We start from the raw sequence: 27,538 nt of genomic DNA on the forward strand, positions 1-27,538 counted from the left end.
ATAGCTAAAAAATTCCCTAGGATTTTGTTTGGATCTTAGTGCCAATCTCTTCTCTTATTCCAGTTTTGCCTTCCTTACTATAATAGTCACCCTCCTGGCCTGAAACTTATATTCTTCATGCATCTGCTCTCCACCCCTCTCCTTATAACTCTTCCATAACTGTTTTTCATCTGCAGTTCCTGATCGATATTGTTTGTCATCCACTTTACACCAAATTGTGTCCTATTCTTGACTCGTGGAATACAGCTTACTATTGCTGCTAACAAATATTCCTCCACAATTTCCCTAGCACTAATGATATCCTGGCCTTTCAATTCTGCCCTGCATGGAACTGCTCCAAGTTACGATCTAAGACTATTATAATCACCCACCATTTACTTTCATATATGTTCCTTTTCTTTAATACTCCTGTATGTCTATTCATCTTCAAAGTCCAAACCACGTGGTCACTCGAACTGGGAGGGAGGGGGGGAAAGAGAAAGATGTCATCCCAGTTTTTATCTGCTCTTCTGATGCTATGACCAAATCCAAAACTTTTGAATCTCTTGTTCCCTCTATTACATGTTGCCTAAGACATTTGTTCCTCGAGAATTCTAGAAATTCCATTCCCTTATTACTACATGCGATTTACTCTTCCCAGTGTTTAGTGTATCTGCTCTTCCACCAAAAAAGGCTGTGGGTTCGAATCTCACCATGGGCATGGATGTTTGTGATTGTCTTTGGAAATACTAGTGGTGGTGATTGGCAGTTTTGTAGTTGAGTTGCAGTCAGTTTGTGGTTTGAGTTGGTGGAGACAGAGGTGTAGAGCAGGTGCCCTACCTCGAAGAGTCTATCGGCTCCCTGGAGATGTCAAATAATAATAATAATAATAATAATAATAATAATAATAGTAAATCTCCCATAACAATCAGTCTCCTTGCACTTGCCAAGCTCAATTGCTTAAACATCTCCTGCTCCCCACCCCTGTGCTCATTAGCTTGTAGCAACACCCTACTAAATATCCTGTTTTGCCCACCTCTACCTCACACGATATGCTTTCAAAGCTATTAGTGTCACTGCCTTCCAAAAACACCACTCTTAGAGGACATAAGTCATCACTTATCATAAGCAGTACTCTACTCCACTATCACATTTCCCCTTTCTGTATTGCCGAAAAATGCTGTATATGATTATTATATCATATTCCATCAACCACGTCTTAGAGATCTCAATAATCTTTGGCCAGACTGATGCTATCACTGTCACCAATTCATCTCCTTTATTTCAGATACTCCTGGCATTAGGATAAAGCATAAAAATATCACTGCTTCTAAACCTATCATTATCCCCTCTGGACCCCAATAGACTCTGCATTACCTGATGTTGTCTCCCTTCCCCCATTAACCAATCCTCTGACATTGAAATCTCCATACACTGCTATTCTCTAGTCATTTGACACCTGTTTCTTATTTTTCTTTCTTTCTAAACTAAACTTCAGATATCACTTGGTATATTCATCATTTCATTTTTCATTTTAATCTCTTTCTTCAAATCTTGCATTATGGCAAGTTTACTCTTTGTTATTCCTTTAGTCTCGCTGTTTCTTGTTTTGCTTCACCATAAAAATAATTTTAATAATAATAAAAAAAGTTCTGGTTGTTAAACACAAATCTCTGGTAATGCATTTTCTATGGTGGGTTGGTGAAGTTTTGCTTACTGCCTCCATGTGTCGTGGGATCCCTTGGAAGTGTCAGATAATATAAAAAAATATTTAAAAAAAACATATACCAAACACATACACATAATATATAAATCCTATGTCAACATAGGATTTATATATTATGTTTCTATTGGGTGACCAGAGGATGAAAAGGATGATGTGAGTGATATTGACAAGTAGGTTCAATGAGTAGAGGGTCAGTAATTATTATGAGGCGGAGAGGAGGAATTTCAGTTGTAGAAATCTAGATTGGAAGGAGGAAAGGACACACCAAAGAAATTACAATTTATGCAGTTTCTAAGGAATAATTACTTGAGGCAGCATGTGATGGAAAGTATGAGCAGTTTGATATTGCAAGATCAATAATTGAGGATTTGTTTGTAAACAAGATTTCCACTCTGCCACTAATTCATGAAAGTGATCACACAGTTTTGAATTGGAAAGTGGCTAATCATGTATAATTTTTAGTAAATAAGGGTTATATATAGAATTACAGAACTAGAAATTATGACAAACACAAGAGAGATTTTATGGTGCAGTGTAATGACATAAGAAGTTGCCAGGGTTCACTACTTGTAATGTACAGAAAATGGTAAAGAGATTCTTGAAGGAAGAAAGAAAAATGCATCCCTACAGTCAGTAGGATAAATGAAGCAAGAGTTAAATGGATGAGTATTATCGATAAGCAGAAAACTTTGTAGACTGAATTTATAGAAAAAGTTGATCTGCAAGAATCTTGGCAATACACCAGTATGGTAGGAAGGCAAACGTAACCTGAAAGAGTTCTGCTTTTGGTATGTGGCAAGTTTTTACTTTCCACATACAGAAAAGGAAGAATGATTGTGGTAGAATATAATTTTGATGAATTCCAATGGTAGAAAGTTGACTAGTTGAATTGCTGAGCGATCACTTTGCAGCAGTTTATCATTCACTTGGAGATATTGCAGTGCAGTTTGGCTAAATCCCAGGTTGCCAATTAACAAAACCTATTAACAAAACGACATAGACAATGAAAAAATACAAGAACATTGAAAATGTCATCTGCATCCTAAATGAGAAAAGTAAATTTAGGCACAATTTTTAGTGAAGATGGCAAATTTAAAATAGAAATAGACAACCGAATTAGAAAAACTGGTATGGTAAACAGTTATAAATTCCATAAAAATGTATAGAATGAGAGAAATGAGTGCGGGCATTGAACTAACTGCATACAAGAATGTGTTCAAATTTTAACTTATGGATCCAAGAGCTGGGTTAGAAATCAAACACTTGTTCAAAGGCTGTTGAAAATCACAGATATGAATGTTTTGAGAAAAATTTTGGAAATAATAAGTTAGCATTAATGGCAAAATCATATTAATGTTGAGCAGATAAAAGAAAGTAATGTTGAGCATAGCTGATATCACATGGTATGGTCACCTAAACAGAATAGGAGAGGAAAGGTTAGCTAAACAAATGCTTGCTGCCAAAGAAAAGGGCCAGAGGAAGACTAAGATATAAAATGAATTGATAGAGTAAGAGCTGCCTTAGAAGTCTAAAACATAAGATTTGACAATATTGGAGCCTCAAAGATAACATTAATTTGGAGGAAAATTGTCAGAAGGGCATTAATAATGCTGTAAATTTTTCATGGAGTACTATCATAATATTCTGTCACCCTTTGAGGATACATATCAAGAATTTGATGATAAGTAGGTGAAATACAACTGCCAAGGATATTATATACCTGTAATAGATTCTACTATGGGATGAGATGGCATATTATTATTATTAACACTAGACCTCCATGGAGCCAAAAAGACTGATCGTGGGAGGTAAACACAAATCCCATCAAGCCATACGTTAAACTCATTTAGTGCATCTACTTTCACCATAATGTCAGGCAATGCGCTTGATTCACCAAGCCATCTCCATGCAAAGAACCTGCTCCTTATGCCCCTGATCACACTTTCCTTATATAGCTTCTAGGAATGTTGCCTTATTCTGCCACTTTCTTCCATTCTATGAAAAATTTCTTCCACATTAATCCAGTAAGAACCCTTTAGCAATTTATATGTCTCAATCATATCCCTTCTCCTCCTGCTCCTATTCACAATGCTTTGCAAATTGTATTTCCTCAATATGTCTTCATATCCATCCCAAAGACCATTTAGCACCTTAGTCAGTCTTCTCTGGACACTACGCAATATATATCCTAATAAGGAGAATCATGAAAACCAGGGGACCAAATCTGTGCACAATAATCCATATTAGGCCTGATTAAGGCCTTATATAATGGAACCAGAACCTCTTTATTTCTGGAATTTAAGGTCAACTTCGTAATTGCCATAATCTGATATCATGACTTTACCACTTGTGCAATGTCAACTGTGAACTTCAAAGTCCTTGTCAAGCATCACCACTCCATGGTCTATTGTCTCCTCTACTTCCTCCATAATTTCCCCACCAAGTGTACACTTTGCATTTGCAGATTTTTTTTCAACACCAGGCATGGCATGGTATTGCACTACCTTACCTCAGCCCTGAAGATATTTTCAGGTGCAAACTTTGTTTGCTTACACTTGGATAAAGGATTAAACTAAATGTATTATAGTCTAACCATGTGAAAAATAAACTTCCATCTGTCTATCTATATGCAGTTTTTTAATTCACACAAAGCCTCGGATTTATTTTCCATCTATACAGATGGTTTGAGATCTGAGACATCTGTTTATTCTGTTGATTGTGCATTCATAGCATTAAAATCAGCTTTTAATCCTTTCCTAATGCTGTCAATACTCCATTAAACAGCCAGCAGGAAAAAAAAAATATAACTCCTTATATCTCTTCCATAACCTCTTTTTCACCTGCAGTTCCTGTTTGATATTGTTTGTCATCTACTTTACACCAAATTGTGTCATCTTCTTCACTCATGGAATACAGCTTACTATTGCTGTTAACAAATATTCCTTCACAATTCCCCAAGCACTAATGATATCCGGCCTTCCGATTCCATCCTCCATGGAACTGCCCCAAGTGGATATCTAAGACTATATACTATAATCACCCTTCTCTTTGATACTCTTGCATGTCTATTCATCTTCCAAGTCAAAACCACATGGTCACTCTCTCCGACTGGGGAGGAGGGGGGGAAGATGTCATCTCAGTTATTATCAGCCCTTCTGATGCTATGACCAAATCCACAACTCTTAAAAATCTTGTTCCCTCTATTACATGTTGCCTAAGGCATTTGTTCCTCAAGAATTCTAGAAATTCCATCCCCTTATTACTACATGCATTTTTCTCTTCCCAATTTATACTACTTTAGTTAAAATCCCCATAACAATCATTCTCCTTGCGCTTGCCAAGCTCAACTGCCTAAACATTTCCTGTTCCCCCACCCTCTGTGCTCCTTGGCTTGTAGCAATGCCCCACTAAATATCCTGTCTTGCCCACCTCATGCTTTCAAAACCATTAGAGTCACTGCCTTCCAAAAATTCCACTCTTAGAGGACATACAGGGTGTTCTGGATAAATTTGACATATTTATAATTAATTATATTTTTCCGTAAGTTACATGTATTAACACACACTTCTCTTCATTTAAAAGGTTGGACCCTTCTTCATTCATATACAAGATGTCAGAAAGGATGGATAGCTGGAACCCACCTGAATCATGGAAGAGAATAACTTGTATCATGATGATTCGTGCCGGCCATCAAAATAAGGATATTTCGACTGCTGCCCAATGCTCCCTGAATACAGTAAAAACAATCAGGCATGAACTAGAGACTTGCAATGGTGACTACGAGGATGTAGCAAGAAGAAAGATCCCTAGCAGACGATCTGATTGCGTTCGTACAGCAGAATTCCTCGCAAATCTGCAGGAACAGGTGTTGAAGATCCCTGGCATTGGAATTCGGGCTTTGTCACGTGAAATGAATGTTGCAGCCTCTACTTTGAAGCTTGCACTCAATGAAGACCTCCGCTACTACTCATACAAGCGCCGCAAAGGTCAGCTGCTTACAGAAAAGGCCCGTGAAAAACGTTTGATAAACGCGAAGAAACTTCTAAGCAAAGTGAAACATCCTGCGGAATCACAAACAATCTGGTTCTTTTCCGATGAGAAAAACTTTTGCCAGGATCAAAAACACAACACGCAGAATAACAGATGGCTTGCATACAGTACAAAGGACATTCCTCGTGTAATGCAGACTAAATTTCCCCAAACTGTGATGGTTTTCGGATGTGTATCCTCTGAAGGCAATGTGATGCCTCCACATTTTTTCCAAGAGGGCCTCAGGTTGACTTCAGATGGCTACGTGGAGTTGCTAAACACTGTAGTCAAGCCCTGGATAACAAGGGTAGCCAATGGTAGGCCGTATGTATGGCAGCAGGATTCGGCCCCTTGCCACACCTCTGGGAAAAGTCAAAAATGGTTGTCTGAAAATTTCTACGACTTCACCAGTCCAAATGTTTGGCCTCCAAACTCCCCAGACCTTAACCCCATGGATTATTTTGTATGGGGCGCAGTTGAAAAAGACACCAATCGCACTTCCAGTAATACAAAAGCCCAGTTAATGGATAAAATTAAAACAGTTTTTGCGGCCCTTCCCAGGGAGACTGTAGCATCAGCTTGTTCGAGGTTCCGAAGCAGGATTGAAGCTGTGATCGATGCTAATGGTGGTTATTTTGAGTAAATCTTGTTGATAGTATTGTAATTAACTCTGCCTGTAATGTTTTTTGTCAATTCATTAAATTTAATAGATACAAAGAAGATTTTCTTTTTCCTTACGAAACTGTCAAATTTATCCCGAACACCCTGTAAGTCATCACTTGTCATAAACACTATTTCACCACTGCATTTTCCCTTCCTTTCCTGCCAAAAAATGCTGTACCCTCCCTACTACTTCCATTCCTGTTATTATATCATCTTCCATCAACCATGTCTCAGAGATCCCAATAATCTTTGTCCAGGCTTATGCTATCAGCACCAGCAATTCATCTCCTTTATTCCAGATACTCCTGGCATTAATATAAAGCGTAAAAATGTCACTGCTTCCATACGTATCATTATTCCCCTCCAGGCTCCACTGAACTCAGTGTTACTTGATGTCATCCTTCTTCCCCCAAGCACCTATTCCTACAAGAGGCCACCCCTGCTACCATTGACCCCGAAAATTCTAATTTCTTTGCATTCATACACCGACTCATTCAGAAAACAGCAATGTCTCCAGATGCTTACATCATTTCTTGCTTAAATGCAATTGGTCTCTCATACACATTTCCTTTCTGTCCTCAAATGCCTTCCAAGCGCCCATGTATTCCAATCCTCTCTTCTGACACATTCTGGCTGTCATGCTATTCATTATTGCTGCTCTTCTACTCAGCTCTTCATTATCCTACCTGGTCAACTCACACACTATTTTTCCTCTCTGTGTTTTTTTGTACAACCTCAAGCACGAATCTCAAATCTCTCGCCACCCGATTTACACTGCCTTTCAAGTCATTCGTGCCCACCATCGCGATCATCTCATTCACCCTTTCATCCTGCTTAATTATCATAGTCACACTTTCTATCATTACTCCAGGCAAACACTACTCTTGTATCCTATCTTGCACACTACGGATCATTGAGTCTCCATACATCATACCTCTTACCACTCTGTTCTTTGATTGCTCACCTGCATTCCTCACTCTATCTTCTGTAACCCTTTCTCTCTGTGTTCCCCTACTTACCTGCTGTCCTAGCATCACTCTATCCCTGGTTCCAGCACTTCCTCACATTCTTCTGATTCTCTCTCTCTCTCTCTCTCTCTGTCTTTCTGACTGTTTTCATTCTCTCCTCTTCTATCATTCCCATAACTCTCTCTCATTCCCTGTCTTCTACTCTTTCTGTTGTCTCCTCTTCTATCATTCTCATAACTCTCTTTCATTCCCTCTCTTCTACTGTTTCTAATGTCTCCCCTTCTATCATTCTCGCTCTTTCACTCCTACTCTGATTCGCCTTGCATTCATCTCTTCATTTGCCTAATCTCATCTTTCATACTTCTCATCTCATTCCCGTGACATTCCGCCTCCTCTTTTACCTCGTCTATCTCACTTTTGCTTGCCATTCATCCTCCCAATCAATACAATCTTCGAAAACTTCACAATCATTCAAGCCTTCCACTCTCCCCACTCTTATTTTTTCATTTGTATTCCGCTCGTTATTCTTACCCTCTGTCACACTACTGGTCTCTCTAGGTTGAGATTCTCCGGCCCCTGATGCAACAAGGTCAGTTATTGTAATATCTAAACTCACTAAATTCCTCCTATTGCCTACATAGGGTTCTTTAGTGTATTAATAGCATTTAATAATTATTTTATTCCATTATATTCTATAATTGTCCACGTAGTTGGTCTAGTGACTATGCACTTCACAACTATATGCCTGGGGAAGGAGTGTCCTCGGTTCGATTCCTGTCACCAATGAGGAGCTTGAGGATCTTTCTCAGACATAGCCAAGTTAGCTGGTCTTGGGTGTGGACAGCAGGGTTTTTCTCCCCAGTTTATCTGGGGGTTTTCCTCCCACAAGCAGGTGAACTGGCTCCATGAACACACACAGCTACAGCCATGGAATATACAGCGAAGCATAGTGCTAGCCACATTATCCTTGGGATGGGTACAACCTAGAAGGGCTTAAAATAGCTCTGTAACAGGCCAGTAGGCCTAACACATAGAAGGAAGAAGGATATTCTATAATTTTAGTCTTTTAACTTAGTCAAAGGCGTTTTTCATAATATATAAAAATCCAGGTGAGTCTCTAAATTAAATCCCCCCCCCTCTCCCTCTCTTATTATGATTAGCTTTGGTGTGAATACATCATCATTGTAATTTTGACCTTTTCTGAATCCAATATGTTCCTTTAATAGCAAACTATCAGGAATAGTGGCAAGTCTTTTATTTATAATTTTATTGTTTAATTTATATGCTGGATAATATGCAGCATCTCTGTAATTTTCACATAAATGTCTATCTCTTTTAAAAACTGATAATATTTTTAGTCTTTTTCCATTCTTGGGGGTGTTTTGCAGATAATCCAACAACTATTTAGCAGATTCAAGAATCTTACTTAAAAGGGCTTTCTTCTTTTTCTTCTTCTTCTTCTTCTGCAGCTTCTCCCACTTAAGTGGGGTCACTGTTTGTAATGAGTCTCTTCCACACCTTCCTGTCTTGGGCTGTCACCACATCAAAGTTCCTCATCTTCAAGTTCTCTTCTTCCAGCTCCCTCCATCTCTTCTTTGGCCGCCCACGCTTCCGCCTTCCTTGCACATCCATCTGCATGACCCTTCTTCCCACATATTCGTCCTCCCTCCTCATCACATGACCAAACCATCTCAACCTTGCCTCCTGTATTTTTGCTCCTAAGTTCGTAACTTTCACTGTTCCCCTGACATAGTCATTTCTCAGACGAGCCTTTCTGGTCACACCGCACATCCACCTAAGCATTCTCATCTCTGCTACTTCCATCCTGCTGATATTATTTTTACTCAGGGCCACAGTTTCTATAGCATATATCATAGCTGGCCTCACTACTGTCCTATAGATTTTGCCTTTCAGATTGATCAGCACCCTCTTATTGCATAACACTCCAACCATCTCCCTCCAGTTCCTCCAACCCACTTGTATCCTGCATCCCACTTCCTTCTCAGCTCCTCCATCTTCTTCCACTGTTGAACCTAAGTATCTAAAGTCTTTCACCTTCCTGATGACATTTTCTTCCAGCTCCAGATCTGTCTCCTGGCCGCCGCCCACTGCGCAACACATATACTCTGTCTTATTTCTGCTCAGTCTCATACCTCTCTCTTCCAGTACTTTTCTCCATCTTTCCAGTTTAGTTCCCGCTTCTTCTCTTGAATCTACACACAACAAGATGTCATCTGCATACAACATTGTCCAAGGCGCATCTTCTCTCACCTCCTCTGTTACCACCTCCATCACAATATTAAACAGAAACAGACTTAATGTTGACCCTTGATGCAAGCCAACTGTTACTTGAAAACTTTCTGTCTGTCCCAAACAGGTCCGAACACTTGTCTTCACATTTCTGTACATTTCCCGCACCAACCTGACATATTTCTCTGGCACCTTCTTCTCCCTCAGACACCTCCAGACTTCTTGCCTTGGCACTCTATCGTATGCTTTCTCCAGATCAATAAATACCAGATGTAGCTCCCTTTGTTTCTCTCAATATTTTTCCATCATCTACCATAACCCAAAGATAGCATCTGTTGTTGATCTAACAGGCATGAACCCAAATTGTTCCTTTGCAATCTCCACCTCCTTCCTCAATCTACCATCAAGAACTCTTTCTAGGATCTTCATTGTGTGGGACATCAACTTTATTCCGCTGTAATTTTTACAGTCTTGTGCATCCCCTTTACCCTTGTAGATGGGGACAAGAGTACTCTCCCTCCATTCCTCAGGTATATTTTCCTGTTGGCAAACTTTCATGAACAGGTCCCACAGCAGGTCAATTCCCTCTTCCCCCAGTGCCTTCCATGCCTCCACTGGAATTCTGTCGGGGCCCCCCCCCGATTTTCCATTCTTCATCCTCTTCATGGCCTCAATCACTTCCACTCTACTGATGTTCTGCACCATCCCCTCAGAAGTCTGCCCATCTCATCTATGAGTCCTTGCATTTTCTTCATTCAAAAGTCCCTGAAAGTATATTTTCCATCTGTTTCTTATGTCCACATCCTTCAATAATACTCTTCCTTCGGCATCTTTGATCTGCCTAACATGTAAGATGTCCTTTGCTGCTTTATGTCTACATTTTGCTAGTTGGTAAATTTTTCTCTGTCCTTCCTTTGTTTCTAATTGATCATACAGATCTTGATATGCCATGGCCTTCGCCTGTGCCACAACTCTCTTGGCTTCTTGCTTTCTCTCTCTTTACACCTCTCTGTCCTCTTCCACTCTTGACTCATCCCACTTCTGCTTTGCCTTCCTCTTAGCTGTCACCGCCACTTGTACATCATTATTCCACCACCAACCCTCCTTCTGCTCTCTAATCTTTCCAGATGTCTCACCAAGCACCTCAATTGCACAGCTCAGGATTACTTTTGAATTATGTTTCCACCAATCCTGTACACTTTCCAGTCCATCTGAAATCCTCTCTAACACCCTCTCCCTAAGCCGATTCCTCACACTCTCCTCTTTTAAGCAAAACCACTTAATTGTCTTCATTCCATGGCATCCAGAAGTGCTTATCTTTGATCTTATTTGAAAGTCTGCGCACAGCAGTCGGTGTTGTTGTGCTGCTTGATCTGTTAGAATTACTTTACAATTTGTCACAACCTTAAGATGTTTTCTTCTAGTCAAAATGTAGTCAATTTGTGATCTGTTGTTACCACTCCTAAATGTTATCAAATGTTCTTCCCTCTTGTAGAAAAATGAGTTCACATTTGCCAGATCAAACGCTACTGCAAAGTTCACAACCCTCTCTCCTTCCTGGTTCATCATTCCCACTCCATGGCCACCATGCACCCTTTCACAATCTCTATTCAGTCTTCCTATGTGTCCGTTCAAGTCTCCTCCGACAATCACCATCTCATTTTCTTCCAATTCCCTCATTTCTTCATCTAACACGTTCCAGAAATCATCTTTTTCCTCTGCTGTACAGCCAACTTGCGTGGCATATACACATAATACGCCCACCCGCTCTTCTCCAAGACCCAATTTCATTCGCATGATCCTGTCATTCCTTCTACTCATGTCCAGTACTTCACCCTTCATTCTGCCACACATCACAATTCCTACACCATTTCTTCCCTCGTTCTTCAATCCAGAGTAGAACAATTTATATCCATCTCCCAGTTCCTTTGCCTTTTCCCCCTTCCACCTTGTCTCCTGCACACATAAAATGTCCAACTTCCTCTTCCTCATCATGTCTGCCACGTCTCTTCCCCTTCCAGTCATGATTCCAACATTCAGTGTTCCCACTCGCAACATCCTGTCCACCTGCTGGGCTCGCTTCTTTAACCGCACCCACCCTTAATGCGGTAGCCCTCGTCCATTTCTCGCAGCTGTAGGGCGATGTGGCTGCGCGTTGCTTAAGGGGTATGACCTAGCCCTTATATCATTTTCTCTTTGACTCATAATCATAGTTTGAGCTGGCATTGAAGTTTTCCAATCGGATGCCCTTCCTGACATCAACCCTCACATTTATCCGGGCTTGGGACTGGCACCTATTGAGGCTAGCTTGCCTCCTTCAGTGGCTGCATAAGACGAAATGACTTAGCAAGATAGGAAAGACTCACCCCTAGCCCTCGAATACTGTAATAGCATCAGGGGGAAGGAGCAAGGAGAGGAGAAAGAAGCAAAGAAAGAAGAGGAGGGACCAGTCTACAGAATAATATAACAGATATATATTACATGAAGTTAGGCATGGTCCAGCATCAGGTACCTTGGGTTTGCCATGCCTGTACTCACTAAAGTGAACCTTGAGGAAAAAGGGCTATCATTGTACTTAATTAACTCTGAGGTAATTTTAATTTTTTCTGCTGCATTTCTATTTTTTTGTTATTGATAAAGCTTCTTGCTATTCCTCCATCTCCAATAAACCTATTCCTGTATTATTCACATTTTTATCTTCTATTTCTTTTTTACTTAGGATATATTGCAGTATAGTTGTTCGTAGTGTTGTGTCATTCTTCCATTGATATTCCTGAAATTCTGCTATATCTTTTTCTGATTTATTCAAATATTTCATTAACTTATAACCAATGTTTTGATGGCCATGTAAATCATTTCCCAATATTACCAATAAATCTATTCCAAGAGTCTTGGTGAGTTTTTCTTACAATATTTTTGCAATATTTCTTTTAGTTCTATAAGCTTCTAGTGATTGTGGCTTTGATTCTGCAAGTATAGCTTGTAAGCTTTTTTTTGTTTTTATTCTATAGCTGTTGCTGTTTCATTATTCCAAATTTTCATTCCCCCCCCCCCTTTTTTTTTCTCTTTGTCTGTTTTTTGTCCCAGGAACTTCTTCTACTGTTTGTTTTTATTAATTTGCCTATGTTTATCCATTCATCTTTTATGTCAGAACAAACAGAAATGTGAAAGAAGTACTGAGTTAATGGGTTTTGATCAGTGTTGGAGAGGTTCTACAGAAAACAGTGGGAGATCAGGGGAGAACCAGAGGTCTTCCCTGGAAACTGTATAAAGAGGGTGTAAGTAGGGGAGTGAGAGGCAGGTTTTTTGATTGGAATGGTGAAAGGTGAATGATTGGAATGCCTTGCCTGAGAATGTCTACAGAGAATTTGAGTGTGTTTAAAGTGTGGTGAGTATGATGAACTGTGTGTGTATGATAAAAGGACCTCCCAGATGAGTCTTTGACTCCATGAGTTCTTGGGGTAATAATAATAATAGTAATAGTAATACTATTTTCTTGGATTACGTAAGTTTTGTCATTTCTTTCTACATTATTCTTATATTAGATTCTTGTGATTTTCATCTTGCTTGTATTGCTATTTTTGAGATTACTGAGAAATGGCCTAAATATATGTCATTACCTCTACAAACTTTTGTTGCTTACTTGTGAGGATAGCTTTTAATTAATGATTATATGTCTAATGATTGTAGTCCTCTGGCGCTCCAAGTATATTTATGGATATCTGTTTTTCAGAAAAAAAGTGTGATTTTTAATTCATAAAATGATGAGAAATCTCTCAGTTTATTTCCATTTCTCTCCAAGTCTCCTGCAATTATCAAACATTAATTTTTATTACAAGTTATCAGCTTTTCTAACTCATTGCAAAATATTTCACTTTTTTATTATCTTTCCATCTTCTGGAGCATATATTCCTACTATTGTTAGTCTCTTTCAACTTTCAGTCAGTCTTACAGTCACTATTCTTTCATTAATAAAAGTGTAGGTGTTAATTGTGGATTTCCATTTTTGATCTATCAGTATATCTCCAGATCTACCATGTAGACTTATTTGTATCATGGAGACTTATATTGGTTTGAAGACTACTGAGCCTGATGAAGGAACAGAGGAAGCATGCTGGGATCAGTTTTGGTGTAAGGAGGTATTATTTTCAGGTTGATGGAGATGATCTCTGGGAAGATTTTCCATGGTTTAATTGCTGTTTACTCTCTCCCAATCCAAACACCTGCTCTAACCAGTTGAAATAACTGTTATTGAAATGAAGTTCTTCATCCTCCATTTCACTCCAACCCAACTATCCAGGTCCTGGTTCTCTGAAAATATGCCTTTGGAAGTGCAAGATGAAAACAGCATATAAAAAAAAAAAAAAAACAGCTCAGCCTACACTATAGGCCAAAACAAGTAAGCACAATTTATCAACAAATCCAAAGAAAACTACATCAGAAACAAATGTATTATGCTTTCCTTATACTCAACTGGCATCTAGGCATTTTGGTCGCTTGCTAAGGCTGTTGGGCATAACTTCTGTCCATTCTTGTTTTTTAGCTGTCATATCCTGATGATGCCAAAGAGACTTAGTGAGGGACTACTAGAAGGCCAGATGCCAGTTGAGCATGAAACAGGTGTAATGCATTTGGTAATGCCCTTACATAGCTTGCTTTGGTTTTGTTGATGACTTTCTCTCACTTGTTCTGGACTATAGTGTATGTTGAGTGACAAGTTGTAGCTTTTGATGCTATACATTTGGCATCAAAAACATCATTTGAATGTCATGTATATGTATATTTTATTATTATTATTATTATTATTATTTGACACCTCCAGCATATATAATTACACATACTATAAATTTTCAGTATAGTTTGAACTTATTTTATTTAATTTAAAATTCTTCCATCAGACAAACGAAGTGCACATGATTCTCATCAAAATGTAAATTGTGATCTAAAGATAGGCTTGCAGTGCTGGAATAGTGAGAATGCAGGAGGTTGCTATGATTATGAAATAAGGTTATTTTGTCCCTGCTGTAAGTAATACTTTGTTTAAATCTTGTATTTATTTAATTATTAATTTCTTTATTTCTAATTTAAATACAGTACTACATTCACTACGCTGTCAGACAATGCATTCCACTCACCAATCACTGTCCATTGAAAGAACCTAATCCTTATGACCTTGCTCACACCTTCTTTATACAGTTTCCAGGGATGGTCCCTTGTTCTACTCCCTTTTCCCATTCCATGAAAAATTTCTTACACATTAAGCTGGTAACAATCCTAACTAACTTAAATGTCTCAATCATATTCCCTCTTCTCCTATTCATCAAATTTCTCACTGAACAATACTTTCTCCAAAGATTGAACTTCAGACCCATTCAAATGCAATCTGTCAAGAGATATGCTGGTCCTTTTATCCATCAGATTCTCTCCAGACATCTATATACCATCTGCACAATCTTTTCATTGATTCATTTGCAATCATGGTCATTCTTATCAGTTCATTTCTATCATATTGTGGTCGTAGATTTGTAGTCTTTACTCTTTGACTTTCTCTTCCAACAAATGCTTCATATTTTCTCTCATTAGACATTTCTTATCTTTCAAATTATTTCTGCCTGCCAAAACAATCAAATCTTCTACTTTTCCTCTCTACTTTCTGACTTCACTGACATCCTTGACCATTGCACCTATAAACATATTTTCATCACATTCTTATCAAGCACACCTGTTATAATAGATTGTCCTTGCAATACATTTTTATTCTTAATTTCTTTATTCTTAAATTCTTAATTTCTTTATTCCAGTTTTTTGGTCTATCATTCTTCGCAATCTTTTACTTTCATTCTCCTCTCTTCATCAAGCATGGTATCCTCTTTTAAGTTGCTCAAGCTCACTGTCTAATATTACAGACTCCCCCTCTCTTATTTGAGATGCAGATGCTTCTGTCATGAGTATTCATATATTGCAGTATTCTCTTAGACATAAAATTATTTGTGAATCTTGCATTTACTGTCCCATTCAAATTCCAGATCATAGAAGCTGCATTTGCTATTTTTCATGCATTAGCTTGTATACAGGTACCTTAATGGTACCTGTATACAAGCTAATATTCATCCCTCTCCCTTCAGTAGCTCTGTTTTTGCACTTCTGAATGCCCATTGATCCAAATTTTCACCAGACTGCTAACTGCAAATTCATTCAAGTGCAATACATCAGCTCCATTCAAGTTCTTTCATCGTCATCAAATTCACTCCATAATGAATAAAGTACACAACACTTGTCCAGCATAAATTGACATAAATTTCACATTGACTTATTAATAATCATAGCTTTTCATGCCATGGAAGCAAATGCAAAATCTTTGCTCGTATGGTTTTCCTTCTCACATCTAACACAAATCTTTCATTTCTCCTATATCATACTTTTCACATTTCACATTCATTGAAATGTAAATATCAAATCATTCATACATACCAAAACAGTGAGATCTTCCGATTTCCTAGTTACATTGTAACAGTGTTAGGCACATTCTTTATCTGTGCATCTGAGACAAACAGATTTTGCCATACTCTCTTCAAGCAACCTTGTGCATGCTGTCTGTATCAGATGCTATAAATTTAAGATTTTACTTTGTATATTAAAAGACTTTCACATGAGTGTTAGAAGTTTTTCTGTTTAGTTATACTATAAATTAAAGATATCAAGAAATTGTATACTTGGTTTAATCCTTTATCCAAGTGTAAGCAAACAAAGTTTGTGCCTGAAGTATTTTCAGGACTGGGGCAACTCGTATATAGACTGGTATGTATGCCATGGTCTTGAAAATACTTCAGGCAAGGTTACAATTGGGGTCCCACAGGACTCAGTACTGGGACCTATATTGTTTAACCTTTATATCAATGATATTGTCAGTGGATTGCAGGAAGATATTCAGTTGTTTGCGGATAATGTGAAGCTGGGAAGGGTTATAGTAATAGTGCAGATGTGATAGCCCTGCAAGAGGAATTGAATAAGCTAGACAGATGGGCAAATGATTGGTGGTTGTCATTTTAATGCAGCAAAATGTAAGGTCTTGAGGTTTGGGACACATTGGTGGGACACTGTATACTCTGTTGGAGGAGCTGTACTGGAGAAAGTATGGGAGACAAGAGATCTGGGGTTGATGATTGATAGAAACCTGAAATTCAAGGGACATATTGCAAAGGTGGTGAAGGTAACACAGAGAATTGCTACAATAATGAGAATGACGCTGACCTGCAGAGATAAAAGAGTTATCATTCCAATGTATAATACCCTGATCAGACCACACTTAGACTATTGTTCTCAGATCTGGTCCCTAGGATTTGAAGGGGATAAATTAACTGTGGAAAGGCAGATAACAAAAATGGTTTCAGGACTGTACAATGTTAGTTATGAGGATCGGCTAGGGAATGTGGACTGCAGAGTTTGGTGGATAGAAGAAGGAGAGGTGATATGATTGAGACTTTTAAAATGTTGAGAGGTGGTTACAGGGTTGACACTGGGGTGTTCTTTCGCTTGGTTGAACAGCAGGAAGGCGTGATGATAAGGAGCCATCCCTGGAAGTTACGAAAGGAAACTGTGAGCAAGAAGGTGAGAAGTGTTTTTTTGCATGGAGATTGGTTGAACCGTGGAATGCATTGCCTGATTGAGTGGTGAGAGCGAGAACAGTCAATGAGTTTAAGGAGTAGTATTATAGACTTTGTGTTTCCTAGGAGGGACCTCCCACGATGAGTCTTGATAGACTTGTGTTTCCTAGGAAGGACCTCCTGCGATGAGTCTTTTGACTCCTTGGAGGCCTAAATTCCTTGGAGTTCCTTGAAGTTTCCTTGGAGGCCTAAATTCCTAAATTCCTTTGACTCCTTGGAGGCAAAAAAGCATGAACTCCATTGGTTTGTCATATTGTGCAAATGGAACTGGACAGACTTCCTTGTCTGGTATTTGAGGGTACAAGACCCAGGGGAAGACCAAGATTAACATGGCATAAAGCCCTTACAACTGCATTGTACTTTCAAAGCTGCTGTCATATGAAACTGCTTTCTTTGGACAGAACAGGTGGAAGGCTCTTATCCATGAGGGACCCAGCCAATTTTGAAGACAGAAGTGAAGAGTGAGTGGAATAGATTCCATAAACAGTTGTTTCCTGCGATTAGTCCACTGACTCCATGGAGATACCTATATAATAATAATAATAATTATTATTATTATTATTTTAATTATTTTTATTTATAATATATTTTATTATTTTGATTTTGAATAAATTTTTATTATAATTATTGTGTTGATGTGTGTGATGTTAATCAATACATAAAGAGTAATACAAACAGTTGTTACCACCTAATCCTTCAAACTGCTAGTAAAATACATAGGTTCGTTCTGCTGTATGATACTAAGTGGTTTCTGATTTCTTGCTCTGATAATAAGTTGTAATGTAAATTTGACCAGAGATTTTACGAGAATGCACCCCTCACCATCAGAGTTTCCTTAGCTTGCACTATGTTAAAACATGACCTTTGCCCAATTGTCCATATACAGTATTTGCCTTTTATTAGTGCATTTGATAAGGTTTTACTGGCCTTACATCTGTTTTTAGCTGTGGTTGGTTCTCTTCAGAGACTGGGCAATTCAGTTTGTTCAATTTGCCAATTCCATAAACCTGTCAGTGTCCTAAAAGGTCACATCTCAAGTAGCTCCAAAATTGGATTTCTTCTTCTGAATCTATATGCTCCATCTGATCAACAACCCAAACCTTAATGCTACTAGAAGCAAGTACTGCCACCAAGCCAAACCTTTGCTTGGCCAGGCAGCATACAAATTACTAGAGTGCATGGGTCTCATTCTTTTCAAAGACCAGGCAGAAACCTTAAGAGAGTAGGTCTTCAGAGACTAGGCAGAAATCTTAAGAGTAAAAACTCCCATTAAATACTAAAGAAATCTAATGTCAGAGAAATGTATTTTTCATAAGTGAACTTTTGGTTGGTGCGTAAAAAGTAATTAATAAAGTAAGAACCATATGATTTCATTTCAGCGATGACATTTACATAGAAATAGTGGATACTAAAGATCCACCATTTCCAACATTATTTTAAAGCCAAATGGTTGTAGAAACTATGAAAGTTTCCTAAATTTGGCCTGAGAGCTTACAAGAATAAGTCACCTCTCAAACTAAGTTGGCTTAGCTTGCAAAATACATTTCTTTGAGGTATACATTACTGAAAAAAAAAAAAAAAGTTTCTCTGATAATGGATTTCTTTAGTAATGAATGGGAGTTTTTGCTCTCTTAAGGCTTCTGCCTGATCTCTGAAGAGAACCAACAATTTGAAACAGCTGTCAGACTAGTGAAACCTTATTAAATGCACTAATAAAAAGCAAGTATATGGATGCATGAGCTGCAGTCATGTAAGCTCTTCCACATAAGCTCTCTGGTCAAATTTATGAAACTTGCATAGTTTTTCTACAAACATTCTGTTTTGAAATAACAATCAAATTTAATATCCACTATTTCTATGTAATTTATGTTGTCAAAATGAAGCTGTATGGCTCTTTCTTTATTAATGTGATGTATTTTGGTATTATTTTATTAAAATAAACTATCTTTCTGAATGAAAGGGAATATTATATGATAAATGTCTCTTTTAAGGTTGGACATTAAAAGTAAGCTCAAACTCTATTAGTGAATGCCTCACAAATTTAATTCTTTTGATATTTTTTTTTATTTTTAGTATCTACTCCTTCTTTAACTGTCCCAACATTTGCAACACTCCAAACACTGGCCCCTTCAGAAATGTGTGTCGATGGTTGGACCCAGTGGTTCAGTGCCCATATACCCAATAATGATGGAGAACATGAATCTATCCAAGGGATTCGATTAGCTGGTGGAAAATTTTGCAATAATGATATGATAACAGCTATTGAATGCAAGAGGAAAAATATTACAGAAAAAAGTTATCTTCAGCCAGGTGTTATTTGTACATTAAGGAATGGTCTCATATGTGAGCATAAGAATTTGGGCCCTCATCTCTTTTGTGATGACTATGAAATCCGTTTTTATTGTGATTGCCCAGTTACTCCAAGTGCTAAAAGTACTATTCCAGCTGTTATTTGGACAGGTAAGATTTCAGAATGATTTCTCTTTAAATATAATAACTCTTAGTAAAATATTTAATATCCATGATGAGTGGTTAGCTTCATGGAGGTCTGATAATGATAATAATAATCATCCTTTCTTTTAGTGTTGCATGGTGATCAGTATTCATATTAGAAATAATGGACTTTACAACCATGTTATAAAAATAGTTCTTAAAAGAGTTATTTATAACACGGTTGTAAAGTCCATAATTTCTAATATGAATAATAATAATCATATTTATTCTTAGCATTATTAGTAGGAGTGGAAGTAGATATTGTGAGAGTGAATATGAATATACAAATATCTGCACAACGGCATGTTACAAGAAGGGTTTTGAAAGTATTGTAATTAGTAATAACTACTGTATTTGCTGGCATATAAGACACACTTTTTTCCTTTGAAAATAGGTCTGAAAAAGAGAGAGCATCTCTCAGTTTTTTATTACTTTCATTTCTGGAAATTTTCTCTGTCCAGAGTTACACGATTTCTTTCTTGTTTCCTTGCCGTGTGTGAGAGCATTCCAGTTACATAGAGTTCAGTGGGTGTGCATGCGCTGTCGTCAACGATCACAGCTGCTAAATCACAGATCTGTTGTTAAATGTTCATAAGTGTTCATAAATGTTCATAAGGATATACCAAAGGAATAAAAGGGATGCTAGAATAGAAGCATATATGACTGACAGTAAAATAGCAAGAGAGAATAATCACAAAAAAAAAAAAAAAATGCAAGATTTGAAATTTCTTGGCAAATTATGACTGAAAAATGTCGGCATTGCTACAATATTGCATACAAGCTACATGTGATTGCGTATGCTAAAGAACATGGAAACAGTGCTGCAGACAAATTTTGAGCCATCCCAACTGATAAAATGATAAGAACGTGGCGGAATCATGAAGAGGAGCTAAAAAAAAATCAACTCACAGTAAATATAATCTACGAAGTGGAACTGCAAAATGGCCAGAACTTGAGGCAGAACTGAATACTTGGATTTTAGACCACATAAAAGCTTTTCTGTGGCCTGCCCTGCTGGTATGGGATCAGTTTCGTTCTCACAGAACAGAAGATGTTAAAAATAAACTCAAGGAATTGAAACTCAGTTAGCTGTAATTCCAGGAGGTCTAACTAGTCAGCTTCAACCTTTAGATTAATAAATCATTTAAGGGATTTATGAAGAAGTGGATGCAGTCTTCAGATTTTAAGGTTACAGGAAGAGGCCTAGCATTTTGCAAGTTTGTGAGTGGATCAAAGCTTCATGGGATGCTGTGAAAACTGAGACAGTGGTTAAATCATTTAAGAAGTGTGGCATTAGTAATGCACGGGATGGTACAGAGGACAATTTGTTGTATGAGGACTCAGATTCTGATTTAGAAGAGGTTTCAAGTGTCTCTTCATTTAGCCCAGAAATTCATCTCCAGAGCTAAATGAAGAGACACTTTAAACCTCTTCTAAATCAGAATCTGAAAGTAGACCTGCTTATTACTTTATATTTGAAATACTGTAAATATATTATAATATTCAGTGTAAGTTTTTTCCCTAAAAAATGTGTACACAAAAGGGGGTGCATCTTATAGGCTGATGCATCTTATCTTATATGCCGGCAAATATGGTAAATACCTGAACCATATGAGAAGATGGTGTTTTATCTGTAGATAATAATAATAATGTTATTATTGTCAAGATGGTGAGTGTAATGCATTATCCAATATGAGCAAGATAAGTTCATTTTATGTTTATTGTGTCACGATATTTGTATAATTTTTAAATTCAGTATTGCTGTGTGATATTTGCGATTGCAATGTGTGTTTGATTAAATATTTTACACAGCATTATTTTAAATTCCTGTTTCTGGTTTAGTATTTTTAAACAATATGGAGGTGAAAGGGAAATCATTGTATAACTCAGTGCAGAAGATAAATAAAGTGTATGGCTTGGATTTTTCGAGAATTGTGCAGTGCTATGTGACATGTATATGTGGGGAGATGTTGCTGCTGTTTACAATGAGAGATGGAATAAGAGAAAGGAGCAAATGTGGGTATGCAGGACGTGTGATAAAGTGATGGATCATGAGGCTTGTTTCAATTGGAGTAGGAAACATGGCAGTATAAGTGACAAGGATGTTGAAGAAGATCATGTGATTGTGAAGAAAGCATGTGAAACAGATATACAAAGGAATAAAAGGGGGCTGTTGGAATAGAAGCATATATGACTGACAGTAAAATAGCAAGAGAGAATAATCACAAAAAAAAATGATGCATGATTTGAAAGTTGGTTGATGAAGATGAGGTAAGCAATGAAGCAGATGCAAAGTGAAATGAAGAGAATTGCAGATGTACAAGGAAGGGTGAAGAACACGGAAATGAATGATGTTGGTATGAAAAAGGCGACAAAAGACTTGTGGGTGGCATTATGTGAGGATTTGATTATTAGAGATGCAGAAGGTTAATATTCCAGGAGGTAAAATTAATAGAGTGATCGAGGTTTGATCACTTATTCCTTATAGGAATAAGTGATCAAAATAGTTGGTATTGCTATTAGGAACAAATGACTTGGCTAAGAACAAGGAAGCTGTAAGATTGTATATTAGAAGGTTGTTGAGATGGATGAAAGATAGTAGTGTGATAGGAAAGGTAATCAGTGTGTTTCCCAGGTATGACAGTGATGAGATGAGGCAGAGAGAGAGAGAGAGAGAGAGTAAGGATTATGAATGAGATGTTAGCAGAAATGTGTGAAGGAGTGCAGTTTGTTGATGTATGGAATTTGTTTGAAGGATGAATTCTTATAAATATGATGGACTGCACTTGAATACTTTTGGCGTGAGTGACTTGAAGAGGCCACTGCAAGAAGGGAGAATAATGAGTGTAAAGAATGGATTTGAACAAGTAAGAATAGATGTTGAAGAAAAGAAGAATAAAGACAGAGGGCTTGAAGTGGTGCATATGAATGGAGAAGTGGGTAGCATGAGTGCAGAGAATGAGAGGAGAAGTGTACATAAAAGAGTGGGAAATGTGATTACTTGGAATGGAATGGCAAACACAGAATGAGAAAATCAATGCTCAAAGAGGAAAATCAATGTGTGAGTATACAAGAAAGGAAAGGGATGGCCTAGAATGTACGGAGAAGCAGTTGGATTTTATTATTATTATTATTATTCAGGCCTCCATGGAGTCAAAAGACTCATCGTGGGAGGTCCTTTCTAAGAAAAAAAAGTCTATCAAGGCTCATCGAGGGAGGTCCCTCATAGGAAACACAAAATCTATATTACCACTCCTTAAACACATTGACTGTTCTCACTCTCACCACTCTCAGGCAATGCATTCCATGGTTCAACCACCCTCCATGCAAAGAAACCACTCCTCACCCTCTTGCTCACAGTTTCCTTTCATAACTTTCATGGATGGCCCCTTGTCATGATTCTTTCCTGCTATTCAACCAAGCGAAAGAACTCACCAGTGTCAACCCTGTAACCACCTCTCAACAGTTTAAAAGTCTTAATCATATCACCTCTCCTTTTCTATCCAGCAAACTGTGCAGTCCACCCTCCCTTAGCCGATCCTGATAACTAACATTGTACAGTCCTAACACCATCTTTGTTATAGGCCTTTGACCCTCTCCACAGTTAATTTATCCACTTCAAATCCTGGCAACCAGATCTGAGAACAATAGTCTAACTGTGGTCCGATCAGAGTCTTATACAACAGAATGATAACTCTTTTATCTCTGCAGGTCAGTGTCCTTCTCATTATTGCAGCAATCCTCTGTGTTACCTTCACCACCTTTGCAATATGTCCCCTAAACTTCAGGTTTCTATCAATCATCAACCCCAGCTCTCTTGTCTCCCCTAATTCCTCCAGTTTAACTCCTCCCATAGAGTGTGCAGCATCCCATTGATGTGTCCCAATCCTCAAGACCTTACATTTTGCTGCATTAAACTGACAACCACCATTGATTTGTCCATCTATCTAGCTTATTCAAATCCTCTTGCAGGGCTACCACATCTGCACTATTACTAATAACCCTTCCCAGCTTCGCATCATCCACAAACAACTGAATATCCCCTTGCAATCCATGGACAATGTCATTGATATAAAGGTTAAACAATATAGGGCCCAGTACTGAGCCCTGTGGAACCCCACTTCTAACCTTCTGCCTCTTTAATATTGCTCCACCATACACAACTCTCTGATAGCTATCGGACAGCAAATCTTGAATCCAGTTGATCAATCTGACATCCAGAGCAATGTGCTGCAACTTGAATATCAGCTTATCATGTGGCACCCTGTCAGATGTCTTTGCTAAGTCTAGGAAAATGGTAGTATATGACTTTCCCTCATCTAATGCTCTTGTAACTTTATCATAAAAGGCTAGCATATTGTTAAAACAAGAGCACCCCTTCACAAATCCATGTTGACTCTCACAGATAACATTACCCTCATCTCATCTGTCCAATGCTGTATACGGCCCCTCATTACTTTCTCCAAGATACTAACTACTGATGACACACAAACCGGCCTATAATTAGACACTTCCAGTCTGCTACCGCCCTTATGCAATGGCACTATCTTACCTCCCTTCCATTCCATGGGCACCTTTCCCGCAGCTCAGTTCCTTAGCACATTCTCTCAAAACTCGTGGTGAAATACCATCCAGTTCCAGCTTTACTAACATCCAGATTACTCAGTATGTGGAACACACTCTCCTCCTGTACCTCCAAACCTCGAACCTACCCTATCCCTCTAGTATTCAAATTGACTCCTCCAGGATGAAATATTCCAATAAAATGTTCATTGAACAATTCCACTATGTCCTCTGCATCAGTCTTTATTCCCATTTTTATCCCACAATGTCATTCTTCCACAATCATTTCTCGTCCTACTGGCCACATAGCTAAAAAATTCCCTAGGTTTTTCCTTGGATCTAAGGGCCAATCTTTTCTCATATTCTAGTTTTGCCTTCCTTACCATGCTAGTCACTCTCCTGGCCTGTATCTTATATTCTTCATGCATCTTCTCTTCACCTGTCTCCTTATATCTCTTCCATTGCTTCTTTTTTGCATGCAGTTCCTGTTTAATATTGTTTGTCATCCACTTTACTCCAAATTGTGTCTTCTTCTTCACTCATGGAATACAGCTTACTATTGCTGCTAACAAATATTCCTTCACAATTTCCCAAGAATTGTGATTCCTTCATAATTTGAAGAAGATATTGGGATGGGTAATGTGAGAAAGGAATGGTGCTAGGACAGCATGTAGTAGTCACATCTAATAAGTGGTATCAATGAAATTTTGAAATTGTTATAGATCCAGAAATAAACTTTTATGTTTGTATACAGATGGTAGAAGAATCAGAAACAATGGGAATGAAATTGTTGCATTGATTGAGTTCATTCACCCAACAATTGTTGGAATGAGTGAGACATGATTGGAAGAGGATGAAATTCTGAAAAGAATACAGATGGAAAGGTATGATATTTTTCATGAAGACAGAAACAGTAAAAAAATGGAAGACAGAAATGGTAAAAAAGCACCACTATTTCCCCACCACCCCTTGCCCATGCTGGATGACTTTTTAGTTCCATGTTGCTATAGACCTTGTAACGTAGATGGTAAATGTATAAGAAAATTTGCCAAGCAAATAGGAAAAGGGTGATCATTACGAGAGATTTTAATTATGGGAATATAGATTGGGACTACCAAGTAGCATCTGGAAATAAAAAAAAAAGTAAGTTTCTTTAGTTTTTAAAGGTCAACTACCTCAGGCAGGCAGAATGTAAGAGAGCATATATAATTATCGATGGTCTTGAATCTGATTATCTCATCAGAGGATATCATTATAAACGAGGTGTCAAATCTCTCTCTTTTAGGTCAAAATGACGATGAAGTGATCAGCTGGGTTGTTGCCAGCCATGTGTGCTCTTCTGTCAAGAAAGGAAATATGTGAAATTACATGGCTGACGATTATGAATAGCTCAGAAGACAGTTTGCAGCTGTTGCATGGGATTAAATGGTGAGTGGAAAGGAGATCAGTGCTGCTTGAGTGACATTCTGAATTATCTAGTAGAAGCCATGTCTAAACTTATTTCAAGTTTCGGAAATTTAAATAAGAAGTTAGGTGTGAAATGGATGTATGAGAGATTAAGCATACAATACAGAGTGAGAAAAGGTTTTATGGAGGCAAAATAAGATGAGTTCTTATAATCAGCTCTGTGAGGAGTATAAAGAACAGTCAAGAAAAGTGACTTAGTTGGTAAGGGAATCAAAAGTGCAGTAAGAACACTGGTTAGCTAATGAAGAAAAAGAAAAAAAAACACATATGAAGATTTTTTTGATAAGTAGCTAGCATGAAAAGGATAACTGTGGAAGGATTGGAAAATTTGAAGAATATGGTAAAAGAAAACTTCTGTGGAGAATATAGTTGAGATATTAAATGAGCATTTATTATTATTATTATTCAGGCCTCCATGGAGTCAAAAGACTCATCGTGGGAGATCCTTCCTAAGAACATAGAGTCTGTCAAGACTCATCGAGGGGAGGTCCCCCCTAAGAAACACAAAGTCTATCATACCACTCTTTAAACTCATTGACTGTTCTCGCTCCCACCACTCCATCAGGCAATGCATTCCACGGTTCAACCACCCTCCAAGCAAAGAAACCACTCCTTACCCTCTTGCTCGCAGTTTCCTTTCGTAACTTCCAGGGATGGCCTCTTGTCATCACTCCTTCCCACTGTTCAACCAAGCGAAAGAACTCCTGTCAACCTTGTAACCACCTCTCAACAATATATTTCATAAATATATTTCATCCTCATGATTGTGAAATCATGCAGAGTTTGCTTGCTTACTGTGTGTTAATAAGAAGTATATGAGGAATTGGACAAATTCGATGTTAATAATTTACCTTGATTATATTTCACCATGTGTCCTGAAGGAATGTGCTGGGGAGCTGACATCTGTTTTGGCATACTTGTAAAATAAGAGTCTTACACTGGGTGATATTCCAGAATTATTTCATCCTTCCACTCCTTTCCAAAGGAGTGGAAGAATGACTAAATTATACTCCTTCATAAGGGAGGCAACAGAACTCAGGATTCAAACTGTAGGCCAATCTTTGCAAGAAGTGTTGTTGCTAAAGTGGGTTGGAGAGTTTAGTGTGAACCTAGATCCAGAATTGTTTTGACAAGAGTGGTATTCTCTCTGATGTACATCACAGATTTGCTAAAGGAAGGTCATGTTATAGTTATCTGTTTATTTATTACAATATGGTGACATGCTCACCATATAAGAAAAATGAATGCACAGTAATATATTTCGATTTTACAAAGGCCTTTGATAGATTGACACATGACAAGTTGTTAGTTAAGCTAGAATGAATGGGGTTGGATATTAGATTAATTCATTGGATTGTAGATTGCTCCTTTGTTGGTATCAGCAAGTTGTTGAAGGGGGGAGGGGGGAGCTATATTCCAGAAGTGGAAAGTCACTAGCTGTATGACTCAAGGGTCTGTTTTAAGGCCGTTGCATTTTATTATGTATGTTAATGACATTAGGTATGGTTTGAATGTGCATTTTCAATCGTTTACAGATGATGCAAAGTTGGAAAAAACTATGAGAAGTGGAACACATGTAGTGGATTTATAAGCAGACTTGAATAGACTGAGTGATTAGGCTCAGGAGGTGTATTATCTGTTCAATGTTCCAAAGCATTAGGCTTTAAAATTTAGAAAACAGTGATGTAGATGACATCTCTGTTTTCTATTTATATATTTATATTTATATATATTTC

General features: G+C 37.9%; 1 protein-coding gene across 4 annotated transcripts in view; it reads left to right on the forward strand.

Annotated features, from left to right (window-relative positions):
- Positions 1-27,538, forward strand: part of LOC150094462 (hemocytin-like) — a 2,636,009-nt gene that overhangs the window by 1,259,683 nt on the left and 1,348,788 nt on the right. For all 4 annotated transcript variants that reach the window (XM_090412206.1, XM_090412207.1, XM_090412208.1 and 1 more), the window contains 2 exons: positions 14,514-14,639; positions 19,353-19,739. In XM_090412206.1, coding sequence (XP_090268332.1) covers positions 14,514-14,639; positions 19,353-19,739 — 513 coding nt within the window. The remainder of the gene's footprint in view (positions 1-14,513; positions 14,640-19,352; positions 19,740-27,538) is intronic.

The sequence above is a fragment of the Typopeltis vanoorti genome, chromosome 22 (assembly GCF_054136105.1).
Source record: "Typopeltis vanoorti isolate ZY-2024b chromosome 22, IOZ_Tvanoo_1.0, whole genome shotgun sequence".
Lineage (NCBI taxonomy): Eukaryota > Metazoa > Arthropoda > Arachnida > Uropygi > Thelyphonidae > Typopeltis > Typopeltis vanoorti.